The 17,851-nt window shown below is 40.8% G+C and overlaps 1 protein-coding gene across 1 annotated transcript in view; it reads right to left on the minus strand.

The window, feature by feature from the left end:
• The window catches only part of LOC107705845 (multiple epidermal growth factor-like domains protein 10), a 35,934-nt gene continuing 18,083 nt past the window's right edge, over nucleotides 1-17,851 (minus strand). Inside the window, exons 8-23 of the mRNA XM_016509341.1 lie at nucleotides 14,970-15,144; nucleotides 14,758-14,878; nucleotides 14,459-14,622; nucleotides 13,683-13,785; nucleotides 8,965-9,111; nucleotides 8,731-8,865; nucleotides 8,401-8,529; nucleotides 4,829-4,957; nucleotides 4,591-4,719; nucleotides 4,371-4,499; nucleotides 3,964-4,191; nucleotides 3,717-3,832; nucleotides 3,219-3,342; nucleotides 2,925-2,969; nucleotides 2,458-2,664; nucleotides 1-1,169 (exon numbers count right to left, since the gene is read on the minus strand). Coding sequence (XP_016364827.1) covers nucleotides 973-1,169; nucleotides 2,458-2,664; nucleotides 2,925-2,969; nucleotides 3,219-3,342; nucleotides 3,717-3,832; nucleotides 3,964-4,191; nucleotides 4,371-4,499; nucleotides 4,591-4,719; nucleotides 4,829-4,957; nucleotides 8,401-8,529; nucleotides 8,731-8,865; nucleotides 8,965-9,111; nucleotides 13,683-13,785; nucleotides 14,459-14,622; nucleotides 14,758-14,878; nucleotides 14,970-15,144 — 2,278 coding nt within the window. The 3' untranslated portion in view covers nucleotides 1-972. The remainder of the gene's footprint in view (nucleotides 1,170-2,457; nucleotides 2,665-2,924; nucleotides 2,970-3,218; nucleotides 3,343-3,716; nucleotides 3,833-3,963; nucleotides 4,192-4,370; nucleotides 4,500-4,590; nucleotides 4,720-4,828; nucleotides 4,958-8,400; nucleotides 8,530-8,730; nucleotides 8,866-8,964; nucleotides 9,112-13,682; nucleotides 13,786-14,458; nucleotides 14,623-14,757; nucleotides 14,879-14,969; nucleotides 15,145-17,851) is intronic.

A 17,851-nucleotide genomic window follows, 5' to 3' on the forward strand; every position in this document is an offset into this window, starting at 1 on the left:
AGCAAAACAAAGGTACAGTTTTAAGATACATACAGCACACACTCACACTCTGTTGTTTTTGAAATCAGTATTATTAATCATTTCTTTGTGTGGCATATTTAGTACAGTAAAAAAAGGAAACCAGTATATTGAGGTCCAGTCAGTGAAGGCAGAGTCTTCACTGCATGTCCTGTTTTACACAGTATTGGTCAAGTTACAGAGGAATTTAGGAATATGTTACATTTTTAAAGGAAATAAATGCAATTCATAAAAGAACTGGTACTACAGTATGTACAGTTTTATACAATTAAAGTTCAGGCTCAGAGTGCTTTAAGACTCACTGCACGTCCTAAATACTCCACAGATGTATTCCTATCAAACTGACCCCATCACATCATCTTAAAGATTTGTCTTTCTTCGCAAAAGTCCAGCTTTAGCTTACTAAAAACTACCTGCACTAAAGTATCTGCCCTTCATTTCAGTGATCACGTTTTATAGGACTGAAATCAAAAGGCACAAGCCAAAATGATGCTAATGTTAAAACGTGTAACTGTAAACTAAACTTAATGGGCGCTGTCAATATAAATGCAACACAAATGGTGCTTTATCAGGGCACGTCAACCTTTGGTAAACCTGAAATGTTTTCGGACAAAAAAAAAAAAAATTCAATAATAGAAACACCGAGCTGATAGTCCAGTCTCAATAAACAGTACTAATATCCTAAATATCATAATGAAAAATGGAAAACTGTCATTGGGAATAATCTGACATATTTGAAGGGAAACATAAAGGATTGTCCTGTATTTGTGTGAAATGTTATTAATGAATGGAATGATTCGTTTATGAAGATTACAAATGTTTGCACCTCCGCTGAAACACTCCACAGGACTCTGGATAAGACTAAGTCGACTTGACAAGAGCTACTGTAAGAACTCGAATGTCAACACAGACAGCTATGGAAGCGTGAATGGAGTGCTGTGGAAGTGCAGAGGTTTATGGTCCGTTAGTGAAGTCTGTGGCTGTTTCTTTGCTGTCCGTGTCCTCGAGGGGCGAGGGGCTGCTGTCTCTCGTGGGCAGCAGGTCATAATGACATGGGATGTGGCTGTTCTTTGGCAGGTCATATGGATCTTGACCAAATGGCCCGTTGCAGTTGTTGTTAAAGACTGTGTGGACAGAACTGATGGTCGGCTCTGGATAGGGAAGAATACAGGTTCAAACGGTTACATATCTAATGTGCACGGTACATGTGTTACATACTTTTATCTTTCTAATTGTTTATAAATACCAAAAAACTCAGAAAAGCACAGCAGTTCCTGTTCTGCAGGAAAGTCATGTCCCATCGTGGAGCAACAAGAAGCTTCAAGCACAGCGAAGCCAAAAATCAGCAATGAAGACTGTTAAAAACTGTAAAATATTTTGAAAAGATTATGGATGATAAAGTAATTGTATAATAGTGCTGATCAGCCTTAGACTGCTGGAGCATTTGCTAGCACATATTTGACAGGATTCGCTGCTCTTATTTGCATCAAGACAAAATCGTGATGCAAGCGTCAAACAACAGTGGAGATGAGATCCACGCTTTCAGTAATGCAAGACTTTAACATGCCCAAGCCAATAATGGCTCCAAGTCATCTGTTCTTGTTACAGAATCGTTAACAGGAAAAATGACTAAATAGTGGAATGTATTGTTAGTCTTCAGAATATAGTTTTGCAGTTGTGTAGCATTAAGATCCTGAAGTGTACAGCTTCGCTCTGTGGTGTGAGTCAAAAGAATATTAGAATCTAAAGTAAGCAAAAGTGTGCTGTGGTTGAAGCGCTGAGGGAAGGGCTGTGTGTCTTGAGCTGTGTCTCGAGCGCTCGGTGGAAGATGAAGGCTCAGAGAGAGACTGTAGTGTGTAGTTGACTGACGGAGGGCTCAGTGCTGGTTTTTTGAGCATGTGATGGGAAGGTTTCCTGTAGTAAGAGATGTGTGGACAGTCAGATAAACGGTGCTTCTGCTCAGATCGGTCAGATGGAAAGTGTCATTGTCAAACGGCTTTCTCTGGTGAGTCTGTCCTCATCTGCAGTGCCTGTGAAAAACGGAGCAGGGTGAGGGCTGATGGAAAAGACAGCCCTGATTATAACGTACGTGTGCGTTCCCCAGCTGACATGACGTGAACACAACTGCTGCTCTCACACGAGCCACGATTACTCATTCTTTCCTAGCCGGGGAACTGATGTGATGCCTTCAGGTTTGGAGGGATACATCCCATCTGTGCACAGTTACTGGAGACATCAGTCTGTTCATACGGAGTGGATGTGTAGTCCCATCAAAGAAATACTATTCGCATGAAGCACAAATAAAAATGGCTGACTATGACTTCTAAATATTGAAATGTAGTTGAGAAAATAATAGGCACTGAGTCCGTCTCTAATACAGTTATGGAATAACAAACAGTGTGCGGCTCACTGGTGTTGCTGGATCTGTGTTTTTCTTACCAACTTCATAGACGTTTTTGTTGGCAGGGCTGGAGGAGTGTATCTCAGCGTACGGCGCGTCTCTGTGAGCGGGAGACTTCATCTCCACATAGCCGCACTCCAAGCTCTTGGTCAGCAGCAGAGGAGGGTCTTTGATGGTGGCGTATGGGTTCTCTGAGCTGTTTAGAGAGCTGGAGCTGGCGTGATAGGGCACGCTCTTCACCAGATCTACAGACAGAGAGAAGGGGTCAAATCATCACACTGTGTGAAGGCATTTACTCACCCTCATGATCCAAACCCGTATGCCTTCTTCACAACACAAAAAAACTTTTTTTGGAGCATACCAGGGTTCAAGACTTTCTTTGCATGGACCAAAAAAAAAACATTTTTTAAAATATTGTCTTTTGTGTTCCACAGAAGAAATGATACCTGTCTGGTGAGTAAATTGTAAAATATTCAAGACTCTTGCTTGCTAAACGATCATTTACCTCGAAGTGACTTTCCCATGTAACGCCTGTCAACTCCATAGGCTCCTAATGAGAGAATCAAGACAGAAGAAGTCAAACTTGATGACACAACTTACAGCTGGAGATGCTACACGTGCTGCCGCTGTGTGTGAAATGACTAGTGTTTGCACAGAGGCGGTCAGGAAACAAGTCACTGCACAGTTTGGCTGCTTCTGTTCTCTGCTTTCTGTAAACGCTGGGCTACTGAACAGTATCGGGTCAAATGTCTGCCTGTCATATACTGTATGTTGTGATCATGGTGGTTGGATGTCACACCGAGCTCATTGAAGGATCCTCCTTGTTTCCAGTCGGCCGGTAGAGTTCCTGTGTGATCCAGCAGGGAAAGACGTTTCCTCGGCTCTGCGTTCTTCAGGTTCACAAACAACTGATTGTTCTTCGGCTGTCAGGCAGAAGAAAATCAACAATTATAGCAAGTGTCTTTCTACAACGTTCCACATTATTCCTCAATTCTGGTCAGCTTCTGCTCCTGAAACCATGGGTTAGTTCAGCTTGCAATGGGTTTTTTTAGAATGGCGGTTTTGGATTCTTGATTAAATAAAGCCTGTGGTCAACATTCAATTTTCGTGAACATTTTGTACAAAATGACACCTTATTTTACTCAAAAAGAAATCAAAAATGCTTCTAACAACACATAGGCAAGGCAATCGGTGGAAAAGCTCTATTCAGCAGTAGCATCTTATAAACAGCCTAAAATATTAGTCCTTCATTCCCAGAGCTGTTCAGTAATTACAGAGTCTGTTAGTAGAGTAGCACCTCTCCATAGGGCAGGTTGTTGGCGTGAGGAGGGCTGCTGCACTGGGTCAGTGTGTGATAGCTGGGGTTGGAGAAATAGCTACTGTTGGGAATGACGTCAGTCTGCGGGAGCGACTCTACAAACAGAAAACACATCACACACAGACACACACACACGTGACCCTGATAAGACTTACACAGGAAATCATAAGAATGCAAAGAAAAGTCATCACGTCAATATCACACATGCTGACATCGTGATGCTGACCTGCGATGGCGTAATCGGTGTTGGCCCTCATGGTAGGTGTGTACGTGACCGCAGGCATCGTGGATTCTTTTCCTTTCTGTTTCTTGCGGTAAATGATGAAGAGGAGGAGGAGGATGAGAACGAGGAGCACCAGAACGATGATTCCTGCGATCGCACTGATCTGATACGAGTCCACAGGCACAGCGGCGCTCGTCAAGCTGTTGAGATTCCCTACGATGATCACGCCGGCTGAGAAAGAGTCACGCAGTCAAAGAGCAACAAACCTCACTGTGTGTCCATGTGCCTGAACCAGAGGATCAGTGTAGCTGTGAAGCGCCGAGATTATTTTGCTATTCTAAAACATACCATACAAAGGAAACATAAAGATTCCCCCTATTTAATAATGGCAAGTGCTAATGTAATGTTACCTTGGTCACAGCGTGTGCCTTTCCAGCCGGGATTACAGTAGCAGGTGCCAGTCATGTGATCACAGGTGGAGTTATTGAGACAGTCGCACACCTGCCGGCACCCGTATCCGTATGTACCCGCGGGACATTCTGGAAGCCAGTGGAGTAACCGAGGATCAGATGCAGACTCGAGCGTGTGCTTGAAAACATCAAAGTACCAGCTCCACGCTTTCATACTCACTCTGTTCACAGTGGCGTCCCATGAAGCCGGTGCGGCAGGTGCACTGACCGGAGATATGATTGCAGTCTGCGCCGTTCTCACACTGACACGCCTGAACACAGTCCTTACCGTAGAAACCTAGTGGACAGCCTGCAGGACACAACAGCACAATGACGGGAACTGTCACGATCGATCGTGAACACACAGGCTAGAGATCAGAGCTGTAGTTTCAGATCGGATGCGGTAGAGTTGTACTCACGCTGTGTGCAGTACAGCCCCGTCCAGCCGGCTGTACACTTACACTCGCCGTCATAAGCACTGCAGAACGCCCCGTTGTGACAGTAACAGGTGTGGATGCAGTTGGGACCCCACTGACCCGGAGGACATGCTACAGGTGAACACACATACATGTCATATTTGATCAAAAATGACGGAAATACAGCAATAGTGTGACAAATTAATTTACATTTAACAATTTTCAGCATCAGTCTTCAGTGTCACATGATCCTTCAGAAATCATTCTAATATGCCGATTGGCTGCTCAAGAAACATTAAAAAGTTAAGTTTTTATAATGAAAACTATTTTTTTGTGAAAACTGTTCTACCATTCAAAACTTGGGGGTAAGATTTAAAAAAAGAGAAAGAAAAAGAAAAAGAACTTTAATCAAAAGTTACAGTAAGGACATTTATAATGTAACAAAAGATTTCCAAATGGTGTTCATTGAACTTTCTATTCATCAAAGAATCTTGTAAAAATGTATCATGGTTTCCACAAAAATATGAAGCCGAAAAAACAGTTCTACATAATTTTTCATTAACTAAATGCAGCCTTGGTGAGCAGAAGAAACTTCTTTCAAAAACATTTAAAAAATCATAATTATTACAAACTTTTGACAGGTATTGTGTATAAAACATCAGCAGATCAAGTGTGTTTTATTAATGTTTCTCTGTATGATCAGCAAGGGGCGCTAGATACCACAGACACTCAATGGTCAAACCATAGAGGGCATGATTAACCCAAAGTCATGGGTAAAAACAAACTCTGTTCCTAATGCTCCTGAGTGATAAACTTTCACTGAGTATCGTCTTTATATGGACCATCCACTTACAGGAGATGATCTACATCAGTCGAGCCAATTAAAGGAACAGCATGGGATTGTTCTGTCCAGATGTGGAAAGTAAAATGTTCTATAATTACAATAACCCAGCAGTTATATGCTATATATTATTCAGGAGGATAATACTACACAATAAAACATGAAACAATGTATTTGATAAGTGCTACTTCATTAGACACATCAGTAAACATCTGTGATGGTCAAACTACAAAATCATATCACATCACATCAGACAATGCTGGAGAGCCAACAGCTGCTATAAATTACAGATAGTGAGGATTTCCAGCCAGGATTTAGACCGTATCATAGTACTGAGACTGCTCTCATCAGAGTTACAAATGACCTGCTCTTATCATCCGATCGTGGTTGTATTTCTCTATTAGTATTACTGGATCTTAGTGCTGCGTTTGACACTATCGACCACAACATCCTTTTGAGTTGACTACAAAATTCTGTTGGCATTAGTGTTGGAATTGCATTGTCATGGTTCAAATCTTACTTATCTGACCGTCATCAATGTGCAGTACAGCCCCGTCCAGCCGGCTGTACACTTACACTCGCCGTCATAAGCACTGCAGAACGCCCCGTTGTGACAGTAACAGGTGTGGATGCAGTTGGGACCCCACTGACCCGGAGGACATGCTACAGGTGAACACACATACATGTCATATTTGATCAAAAATGACGGAAATACAGCAATAGTGTGACAAATTAATTTACATTTAACAATTTTCAGCATCAGTCTTCAGTGTCACATGATCCTTCAGAAATCATTCTAATATGCCGATTGGCTGCTCAAGAAACATTAAAAAGTTAAGTTTTTATAATGAAAACTATTTTTTTGTGAAAACTGTTCTACCATTCAAAACTTGGGGGTAAGATTTAAAAAAAGAGAAAGAAAAAGAAAAAGAACTTTAATCAAAAGTTACAGTAAGGACATTTATAATGTAACAAAAGATTTCCAAATGGTGTTCATTGAACTTTCTATTCATCAAAGAATCTTGTAAAAATGTATCATGGTTTCCACAAAAATATGAAGCCGAAAAAACAGTTCTACATAATTTTTCATTAACTAAATGCAGCCTTGGTGAGCAGAAGAAACTTCTTTCAAAAACATTTAAAAAATCATAATTATTACAAACTTTTGACAGGTATTGTGTATAAAACATCAGCAGATCAAGTGTGTTTTATTAATGTTTCTCTGTATGATCAGCAAGGGGCGCTAGATACCACAGACACTCAATGGTCAAACCATAGAGGGCATGATTAACCCAAAGTCATGGGTAAAAACAAACTCTGTTCCTAATGCTCCTGAGTGATAAACTTTCACTGAGTATCGTCTTTATATGGACCATCCACTTACAGGAGATGATCTACATCAGTCGAGCCAATTAAAGGAACAGCATGGGATTGTTCTGTCCAGATGTGGAAAGTAAAATGTTCTATAATTACAATAACCCAGCAGTTATATGCTATATATTATTCAGGAGGATAATACTACACAATAAAACATGAAACAATGTATTTGATAAGTGCTACTTCATTAGACACATCAGTAAACATCTGTGATGGTCAAACTACAAAATCATATCACATCACATCAGACAATGCTGGAGAGCCAACAGCTGCTATAAATTACAGATAGTGAGGATTTCCAGCCAGGATTTAGACCGTATCATAGTACTGAGACTGCTCTCATCAGAGTTACAAATGACCTGCTCTTATCATCCGATCGTGGTTGTATTTCTCTATTAGTATTACTGGATCTTAGTGCTGCGTTTGACACTATCGACCACAACATCCTTTTGAGTTGACTACAAAATTCTGTTGGCATTAGTGTTGGAATTGCATTGTCATGGTTCAAATCGTACTTATCTGACCATCATCAATTCATAGCAATGAATGAAGAGGTAACATATAGATAACAAGTGCTGTATGGAATACCACAAGGCTCAGTACTAGGACCATTGCTGTTCATGCTTTAAATTTTTCTCTTGGCAGATATAATCAGGAAACGTGGTGTTAGCTTTCACTGTTATGCTGATGATACTCAGCTCTATATTTCTGACGAAACATACCAATTCGCAAAACTAACGGAATGCATAGTTGATATAAAAAACTGGATGATTAGTACTTTAACTGAAAAATTGACAGTTTGCTATTGTCCTCTTTTTAGAGCTGCTCTACAGCAGAATTCAATTTTCTTTCCATTATTGACACACAATTTTCCTGTTTAACACTGTAAAGCTGCTTTGACAATCTGTATTGTATAAAGCAATATATCAATAAAGGTGACTTGACTTTATTAATTTGTTTGAAGAGGAAAAAAGCTTTGAAAAGATCTGAGGATATGCCAGACATCAGGATGCCCTACCAAACCCTCCTGACCCAAAGATTCCAGCCTGACAGCTGCAGAACTGTGTGATATGAGATAAAGTGCCTAAACAGCCACAATCTCTGCAGACACAAAGAGAAAGGCCGACATTAAGTCACCTGATGATCAGAAACCTAAAGAAATTGTTTTGTCGTGTGATGAGATGAGCTGAAGTCGAGCCTTTAGGGTGGAAACAAAATGCTGCAAATGATGCAAATCAAAAAGTGAAACTCTAACACAACAGCATCACTGTTCTGAACTCTGTTCTGAAGGACATTTTTTTAGAAGATTAGAAGATAGAGCTTTAGTGTTTTTAGTGTGATTGCACAGAATACTGACGCTGTGAGCAGTCACTGCCGATCCAGCCGGGGTAACACTGACACGAGCCATCGATGGGGATACACGTGCCGTTATTAGTGCAGGTGCAGCTCCATGCACAGTTCTTACCGAACCTGCCACTGGGACACACTGCAGACAGACAGACAGACAGAGCAGCACATCAACACCACCATCTGTGACATGACCGCAGTACAGATACTGGACAATGGAAATGGAAAACATTACAAAAAGAACTGAAAGAAGAAATGGCGTGGAGAAGACACACTCCCCATGTAAGTCCGACTATCTGACAGCTGTACTGTAGTAGTGAGTGAGAGGGGCGTTTCTTGCCTTCGTTGCAGAGCGCCCCTTTGAACCCGGGCAGACAGTCACACTGGCCAGTCACGTGGTGACAGGGGCCACTGCTGTGGACGCAGTGCGGACAGGCCTGGCTACAGCGGTGGCCAAAGAAACCCGGAGAACAGACTGGGAGCACGTCGGAAAAACATGAGGAGAACAGGGCGGATGAGAAAACAGACAGGTCATTGCGGGACAGACAGGCATGCGGTGTGTTTGAGCACTCACTGCGCTGGCAGGTGGTTCCTCTGAATCCAGGTGCGCACTCGCATGCACCCTCGTCCGGTGAACACGACGCTCCATTCTTACAGTTACAGGACAGAGAGCAGTTGGGCCCCCAGCGGCCCTCAGCACACACACTGTCACAATGAATGCCTGTGAGAAACATACACACACACACTGACTCTCACAAAAACACAACATCACTTAAGAGTCACAGAAAAAAACATCTCTCAATTACTACTTCACAAAACTTCACGGTAACACTTTACATAAAGCCACTATGTATATTGCATTATGTATGCCTTGTAATGCACATTATAATGCATTTATGATCTCTTGAATAACTGTAACCACAGTTATAATACATTATGATGATTATCTATTCATCTCTAACCTTCCATTTCTTTCTAAAGTGCTGGAAAAAGTAGTTGCTGCACAACTTCTGGTCCATTTAAAACAAAACAACCTGTTCGAGAAATTCCAGTCTGGTTTCCACTCTAGCCACAGCATGGAAACAGCTCTGGTTAGGGTCACAAACGGCCTGCTAATGGCAGCTGACACTGGTTCTCCATCTCTTCTCATCCTTCTGGACTTGACTGCAGCGTTCGACACTGTGGATCACAACATTCTTCTGCATCGTCTACGCAACACCGTTCGTCTCTGTGACTCCGTCTATATCTGGTTTTCATCCTACCTTACTGGGAGAACAGAGTATGTTGCCTTGAGAGAGGCTAAATCCTTGACACACAACGTCACCTGTGGTGTCCCTCAAGGCTCAGTGCTCGGCCCCATCCTGTGCGGAAAAGCTTGTCCATGCTTTTTTCTCATCTAGGCTGGACTACTGAAATGTGCTCCTCATCGGGATCCCTGGCAAAAGCCTACAGAAATTGCAATACATTCAGAACACTGCTGCTAGGATCCTGATCAGGGTACGCAAATACAACCATATAACCCCCATTCTCAAATCATTTCACTGGCTACCTATTTCATTCAGGATTGCTTATAAGGTCTCCCTCCTCACCCATCAGTGCATCCATGGTAACGCCCCACCCTATCTCAAGGAACTTTTCACTCTGCAAAGCTCTACACGTACTCTCTGTTCTACCTCAACATATCTCCTAAAGCCCCCCAGGACCAAGCTCCGTACTATGGGAGATCGGGTTTTCTGCTCAGCTGCTCCGCGTTTGTGGAATGCACTCCCTGATCATCTGAGGACCCCACAGACTGTGGATGCTTTTAAATGCGGCCTCAAAACCTTCTTTTTTAGCAGAGCCTTTGACTGATTCATAACATTTCTTTTTTAATCTGTAGCACTTTGGGATTCTGCTTGAATATAAAGTGCGTTATAAAAAAAAATCTATTATTATTATTATTCATTGTTACACCTTTAGAAAGTATAATGCATTAAAACACATGACAAACAAACCTTATAATGCATTTACAATTATATATGAAAAGATATAATGCATTACAATGTACATTATGAATACATTTAAAATGCATTAAACATAAAGGCTTTAAGTAACGTGTTACCAACTTCACTTCTCTTACAGAATTCGATGTTTTGTATTGAGAACTATTAGATGTTCATGAGTTCACCTGCCCATCCATTCTTGATTATCATTTGATAGTTAATTAATTTGGCATGCTGTCCTCAGTGAACCCCCAGACTACGGGACTGACTAAAATGAGGTAGCTTGGAATGGGATGAGACGGGATGGTGGAGGAATGATGGAAAACCATTGCTGGTGCAGCTCAGTGGCTGCTGCTTATATACACTCATGATGATGACTTACAGTTTAGTGAAGCGTTTTAAAGCTCGGAATCAACTGAACCAACTGATTCATAAAATGATTCACTGTTTTGAAGCACTGAAAACTCTACTAGCTGCACCATCTCAAAATGCTGTAAATGCAACAAAAACTCAGACTAACACATTTAATGACACAGTTTACAAACTAATTGCCAGTTTTCATGAAAGTGTAATCTATTAAATGTAATCTACAAATAACTAAATTAAATACTATTAAATATGAAAGTTCTGTAAAATTTGTGTTTTATTTATTTGTAGTCCTTGTTTTGTCATTAGGCGCTGCTTGGCGAACTAAGTCAATTAGAAGCAATTCAGTATAATTTTACTTATTGTATTATACTGTATGTGCATAAGTATTAAAATTCATTAACATATTTAAATATGGACCTACCTGAGATCAGTTAAAATCCATCAAACATTCATGGGATCACCAGATTAATGCGATCTAACGGTGAACCCTCTTAATTTTAAAATGTTTCGACGCAACAATTTTGCCTCATTTGCTGAAATCAACTGACTTGAGTTGATACAAGCTTTGAACCATTGATTCAAACAAAAGATTCATAAATATTACAAAGCTTAATGTAGCAATGTTTCAAAAGGGCCCATCACTACTGACAGAACTAAAAAAAATTTGGCTTTTACCGAACCTACGTTTTAAACTTAATTTCATATCCCTTCACATCCTAATGGTGTGCACACACATATACTGGCACAGAACTCATCTGCTATGAGCAAAGATGGAAGATTTCAGTTCGCACCAGACAAGAGTGCTGATGCTTTGGCTTGCTTAGTTGGGGACGACTGACTGATTGCACAGACACTATTGGAAGAGAGCTGAACTGGATGATGACATCACTGAATCATCAATGCAATGACTTTAGCTGAAAAATGACTCTGTTATTGTCTTCTTGCATTATTGACAAACTATTTTCCTGTATGACTGACTAAAGGCCCGTTCACACCAAGCACGATAACTATAAAGATAACGATAAAGAAGTTCTAAAAATCGTTCTCAATATTAAAGAATAGCATAGTTCACACCACAACTACAACGATAACGATACAGAGGAACGATATCGTTGTGATCACTTTCAAAACGATTTTTTTTCCAGCTGATGAACGATAAAACACTGACAGCCAATCAGAATCCATCCTGCTGTAATGAGCTCAAGAATTTAAAGTGGCAGACGCATGTGCGCCTAGAATAAACAGACGATATCGTTCGCTGGTGTGGACGCTAATATCGTTATCTTTATAGTTATCTTTATAGTTATCGTTCTTGGTGTGAACGGGGCTTAAAGCTGCTTTGACACAATCGTTATCTTTATAGTTAACACTATCTTTGAAAGTGATCACAACGATATCGTTCCTCTGGTTTTGTGATTGTAGCTTCGTGTAGCTCTGTTTTTCTGTAAAATCTCTATTACTCTCTGTTGTTAACTGCTGGTTTTGTCTGGCCAGAGGAGAACTGGCCCCCCGACTGAGCCTGGTTTCTCCCAAGGTTTTTTCTCCACAATCTGTATTGTTAAAAGTGCTATATAAATAAAGGTGACTTGACTTGACTTGACTTGACAATCAGTATTGTACAAAGCGCTATACAAATACAGGTGACTTGACTTGACTTGATGGATAGTCAAGAAATAACTTCATAGAAAGTTCCTCAAGAACTACAAACCAACATTTGGTTGAAAACAGTCCCCTACTGAGTCAAAGCTTAATTTAGGATTCAGGCATTTTATTTAACAATAATGACAGAGGAACAATATTGTTAGAATCACATTCAGAGCAAGTTTTTTTTTCCAGTGGATGAACATTTTAAGCCAATCAAAATCCATCCTGCTTTAAAAAGTTTGATCATTGAAAGTGGCAGATGTAAGCGCAGCGCGTGCTTATAATAAACCGAACGATATTGCGTGTTGGTGTGCTAATATAGTTATTGTTATAGTTATTGTTGGTGTGAAGGAGTCATAACCCAGTGACCGTCAGGACAATGATTACACACGTCTCTTGCTGTGAGTCTGGAGCTCAGTCTGTGTGCAGCACTGTGCTGAAGTGGCTCTGTGCTGCCAGAACACGGACAAAAGCTCTTTTGAGAGTGAGTGTGTGTTGCTAGGCACTGTGAGAACGCCGGAGATCATTCCAGTACAGCAGCCCTGAGAGCATCAGTATGCTGCCGGTGTCCAGCACAAGCCCGAGGAATGTGTGGGAGAGTATTTGCACTGCTTGTGCGCTCATTACATGCTGAAAGGAAAAACATCAATAACAGATCTACACACACAACTCATTCTCAGGTGTGCCCCATGACCTACTGCTGATACACTTAGGGATAGTTCATACCAAAATGAAAATTCTGTCATCGTTTACTCACCCTCAAGCTTAAACCGGTATGAGTTTCTTACAAAAGAAGACCAAACCATTGCTGTTCCCCATTGACTTCCAAAGTATGGGGGGAAATACTATAAACATCAATGGGGACCAGCAACTGTTTGGTTACCAACATTCTTCATAATATCTTCTGTGTTCAGCAGAAGAAAGAAACTCAAACAGGTTTGGATCAACCTGAGAGAGAGTAAATGATTCATTTTCAACTATCACTTTAGCAGGTTATTGCTGTTAATCATATGAACTTAACCACATGAAATAAATAAAAAAAACATTTTTTAAATGGTCATTAAAGTTGTTTTTACACACCCCACGACCTCATGTAGGACAAGTGGATTTGGACAGTAAGGCTGTAACCACATACATATTTAGGATTGGGTACACACACAGTTTATTAACAACCACCTAAAAACTGGAGAGGTCCCATGCGCAGAGGCTTTGGCTGTTACAGTCCTGGTACTTTAGGCCAGAGATGGAAAACAGCTTTCTAAAGTGTCAGTCTCATGTCCAGCGTCAGCTGCTTTACCTGTCCATCCAGCCAGACAGCGGCAGTGTCCGGTCGAGGGGTGACACCCGTCTGCATGACTGCAGTCACAGCGCTCGCGACAGTCCAGGCCATACGTCCCGTCCTGCATCAGTCCAGACAGGGACACCTCTTACTACACAAACACTGCTTTATGAGCTGAATGTGCTGCTGAATATGAGAACACACTTAAAAATAATTAGCATGGCTGAGCTAAAGATTATGATTACGGGTTACTGTTGTGATGCCTTGTGAGTGAAAGTCAAAAGTATGGAAAATAATTGAGAAATAAATGAGCACTTTTTTTTTTTTTTAAATAAGTAATGTATAGCTATAACACTATGCCTTGAAAGTATTACCTCAAAATTACATTTCAGAAAACTAGTTAATGCTGCTGTTTAAAATACAACGGCTGAAAGAGGGATGGCAAATCTGACATCTTTCTCAATTAATATCTCAATATGTTTTTCTCCTCTGTTGTAATTGTAGAAACATTATTGTGGATTTTTTTTCTTTTGCTATTAGAGCAAATGGCAATGCAAAATTATACTTGTTGGAGTTTCCATTCACCATTATAGAAGTTTACCCAACTATGATGACCAGAAATGCCAGAAATGTGAAAAGGGTCCATATAAGAAGATCATAGAAGAGGTTTAACATGTTGACAGCAGGCTTTGAATGTGGAAATGAGTTCAGTATCAGGTATCAGGTGTAAAGTTTGATATTTCTCAGTGAATGGAGCTCTGAAGAGATGTTTATGATGTTAGTGATGAACTGACCTGACAGTGTTGATCACATCTGTCTCCTCTCCAGCCTGGAGCACAGGTGCACCTCCCATCCAGAGCACTGCAGGCGCCTCCGTTACCACACACACACCTCAGGTTACAGCCCAGACCCCACGAGCCGCTGGGGCAGTTAATGGAGCAGTCCACCCCATGCCACCCTGACACAGCCACCAGATTTCATTAAAAACATCTTTATTTGTGTTCTGGAGATTAACACATTTCTTGAGGTGAGAAAATGATGACAGAATTTAGATTTTGGGGTGAGCTCTGCCTTTAATAGTTCTGGATCTTACCTGCTTGACAGGAGCAGGATCCGTCGATGGGTGAGCAAGCGGCTGCGTTCTTACACGAGCACACAGAGCTGCAGTTGATGCCGTAGGTGCCGGCGGGACAGGGAGTGGAGCAATCTGAGCCCTGCGATCGCTGTCAAACGTTAGTGTCTGACTCCAGCACACACACACACACAGAGAGAGAGAGAAGACACACCATCTTTATGAAGATGTACCTTGAATCCGGGCGCGCAGACACACTCCCCGCTCACGCTGTGGCAGTCGGCTCCGTTCTGACAGCGACAGACCTCCTGACACGCCTCGCCGTATAAACCAGGAGCACACGTCTCGTTACAGTACAAGCCCGACCAGCCCAGCCGGCACGAGCACTCACCCGACACGGGCTGACAGCTGAGAGAGAGACGTCAGCACATCAACACGCAGCTGCTGCGGTCACTAAACACAGCCCCACACTCTAGTCTTACTGCAGCCATCACACAAGATCATTTAGTGACCTACCTCCTTAATATTTCATATTTCAATCATTTAACTGCACATTCACATGTTCACTTTTGATGTCTATTAATGGTTACATGGCATGCAGGTAAACAAAAAAAAATAATTTTTAGTCCGTTTAATATGTTTACTGTCTTTATTTTAAAATGAATTACTTACAGTATAAGGCTGTGTAATTTGGCCAAAAATTATATTGTAATTATTTTTGTCAAAAACCTGCTGCCAGTACAGTTCCAGTTGCTTTTTAAATGTTCGCATATGGGTTCAATCTTAGCAAAAATCGAATCTTCACACGGTCTTTACAAGAATCAACTGAACAGAGTAAAAACAATCAAACAAACAGTCTTTGCAGTGACTTTGTAGCTCTACTTTTAAGTGGACTCAAGCCTCTTTTTGTAGATGATAGTTTCTCAGTCCACATCACATTCACACTGTAGATTTTAGGAAACAATCAATCTGAATAATAATGATAATTGTTTTGAAAGATTATTATTTTAACTCGAATTATAAAAAAAATGAAGAGTGAGGTATATTTTTACTGAATTGATACATTTGTAATATTTGATAATGGTAATTATTTTATTACTCTACAAATAACAATACTAATCCATCTTAATCTTCAGTTTTAAATGTTTGTTTTAACTCTCAAGCTTTTATTCTAGTGGAAAAATGCAGGAAGACCTTTATGTCTGTGTTTAATTGATAACAGGTCTTATTACAAATTCAAAACTGATGGCCATTTAAATGTTAGAAATGATGTGAAAGTGAAAATAAAGTGATCCTGGTGCATAGCACTGTATAAATGAGGAGGAGATGGTTAAAGGAGGTCACAGAATAAGGAGCCGGTCTACAGTAAACTCCTCTCAGAGGTTCTGGGTAAGTGAAGGACGACAGCGTGAAAGTGAAGACATTCCTACAGAGAATGTCTGCCATACTGCAGTCTGTCAGGAAATTACAAATCCATCAGTCAACCTCATTATGATTTTGACTCACGATCATGACTGAATTTGCCTTTAAATATAGAAGCTCATATCCAGATGTAGTGTGTTCAGTTTAATGCACTGAAACAATGATGTTTGAGCTTCATCTGAGCCTCTTGACGTCATCTCATTACTAACACTGGGCTTTTCTCAGCTGTTAAGCCAGTTAAAACGAGTGTCTGCACACTTATACAGTGCTTTAAGTACATTAATATCAGATCATATTGTTCCACTGACAGCCTCTGATTTCTTTATATTTGAGATATAAAGAAGTTTCTTGATTCTTTGCTAGCTGTCAGTAAAGTCCCTCGACAGGGGCTGGTGTTGATGACTATGAAGTGTCAGATGTAATGAGTCTATATTGTCCATTACCTGTGGACAGAGCAGCTGGAAAGAGCCGTTTAGGCAGCTGCATCACATGTGACACATGTGGTTTGTCAGCTGTGCACGTCTGTCTGAGCTAAACAATGAGCAACTGTCTGTATGTGTGTGTGTGTGTGTGTGTGCCAAGCCGGATTCAGTGGCTACTCAGGTAAGTTTGAGTTTAGTTTGAGCAAACTCTGTTTTTTTCTCTTTTATTCTGGTTAAGCGGCTGCAAATCAAAACTGACAAAAAGCGACATATATCTAAAGTCACTCCCCGTATCTCTTACCAAATTAAAGCAGTTCACAGTGGAGGAATTGTAATAAGCAATTATATTTTGACAATTAATATTCAGCTTTTAATTCAAACGAATATACATACAAATACAAGCTTTAGAATATATAAAGATTTAAGAACAGCTAAACTTATGTTTTCTTTTAAGATCTTTGTGAACATTTATAACTAAAATAATTTGACTTTCGCATTAGATTTCAGCGCGGTTGTTGTTGCTAGGAAACATTGTTTCACATACTGTGTTTTACTGTGGTTAATACATGCTCAAGTCGTGTTTGTTCTCGTGCGTATCGCGGGACTTTCCACTTTCAGTTTGCTAAATAGTAAGGCGTGGCCAAAGCCAGTAAAAGTACTTATTTACCTGTTTAGAAGCACTTGTTAGAAGAAGCAGTCGAGCAGCAGAAGAGGACAGCCGTTTGTAAGTGTTTTGTCTTGTTTTCTCATTAGATTTCAGCACGGTTGTCGTTGCTAGGAAACATTGTTCATTTACTGTGTTTTACCGTGGTAAACGTGCTCAAGTCGTGTTTGTTCTCGTGCGTATCGCGGGACTTTCCAGTTTCTGTTTGCTAAATAGTAAGGCGTGGCCAGCCGACTTCAGTAACAAGTACTCAGGCAAGTATAAAATTGGTTAGTTCACCGCGGCAGCCCTCATGTGAGTGTAAAGACCATCGACTCTACCTGCGCAACTCCACCGAGCAAGGACACCGACAAGGCACTTGAGTATTTGCTTTTCTCCCCTTTCTTTACTTTTTGTACAGCTTGTTCTCATATACTTGTTTAGGACAATTGTACTCACTATGTGCTTTCAAATCTCTACTATTACTACTAACACTCGGAAAGCACGCACTATACGTTGGAGGCAGGTCAATCCTAATAATCTATGGCCTGTCCCTCTGTCCTCTACTACTTTACTCTCTATTCCAATTGGTCTCTGGAACTGCCAGTCTGCTGTTAACAAAGCAGAA

Source organism: Sinocyclocheilus rhinocerous, unplaced genomic scaffold, assembly GCF_001515625.1.
Source record: "Sinocyclocheilus rhinocerous isolate Xijiao unplaced genomic scaffold, SAMN03320098_v1.1 scaffold924, whole genome shotgun sequence".
Classification (NCBI taxonomy): Eukaryota; Metazoa; Chordata; class Actinopteri; order Cypriniformes; family Cyprinidae; genus Sinocyclocheilus; species Sinocyclocheilus rhinocerous.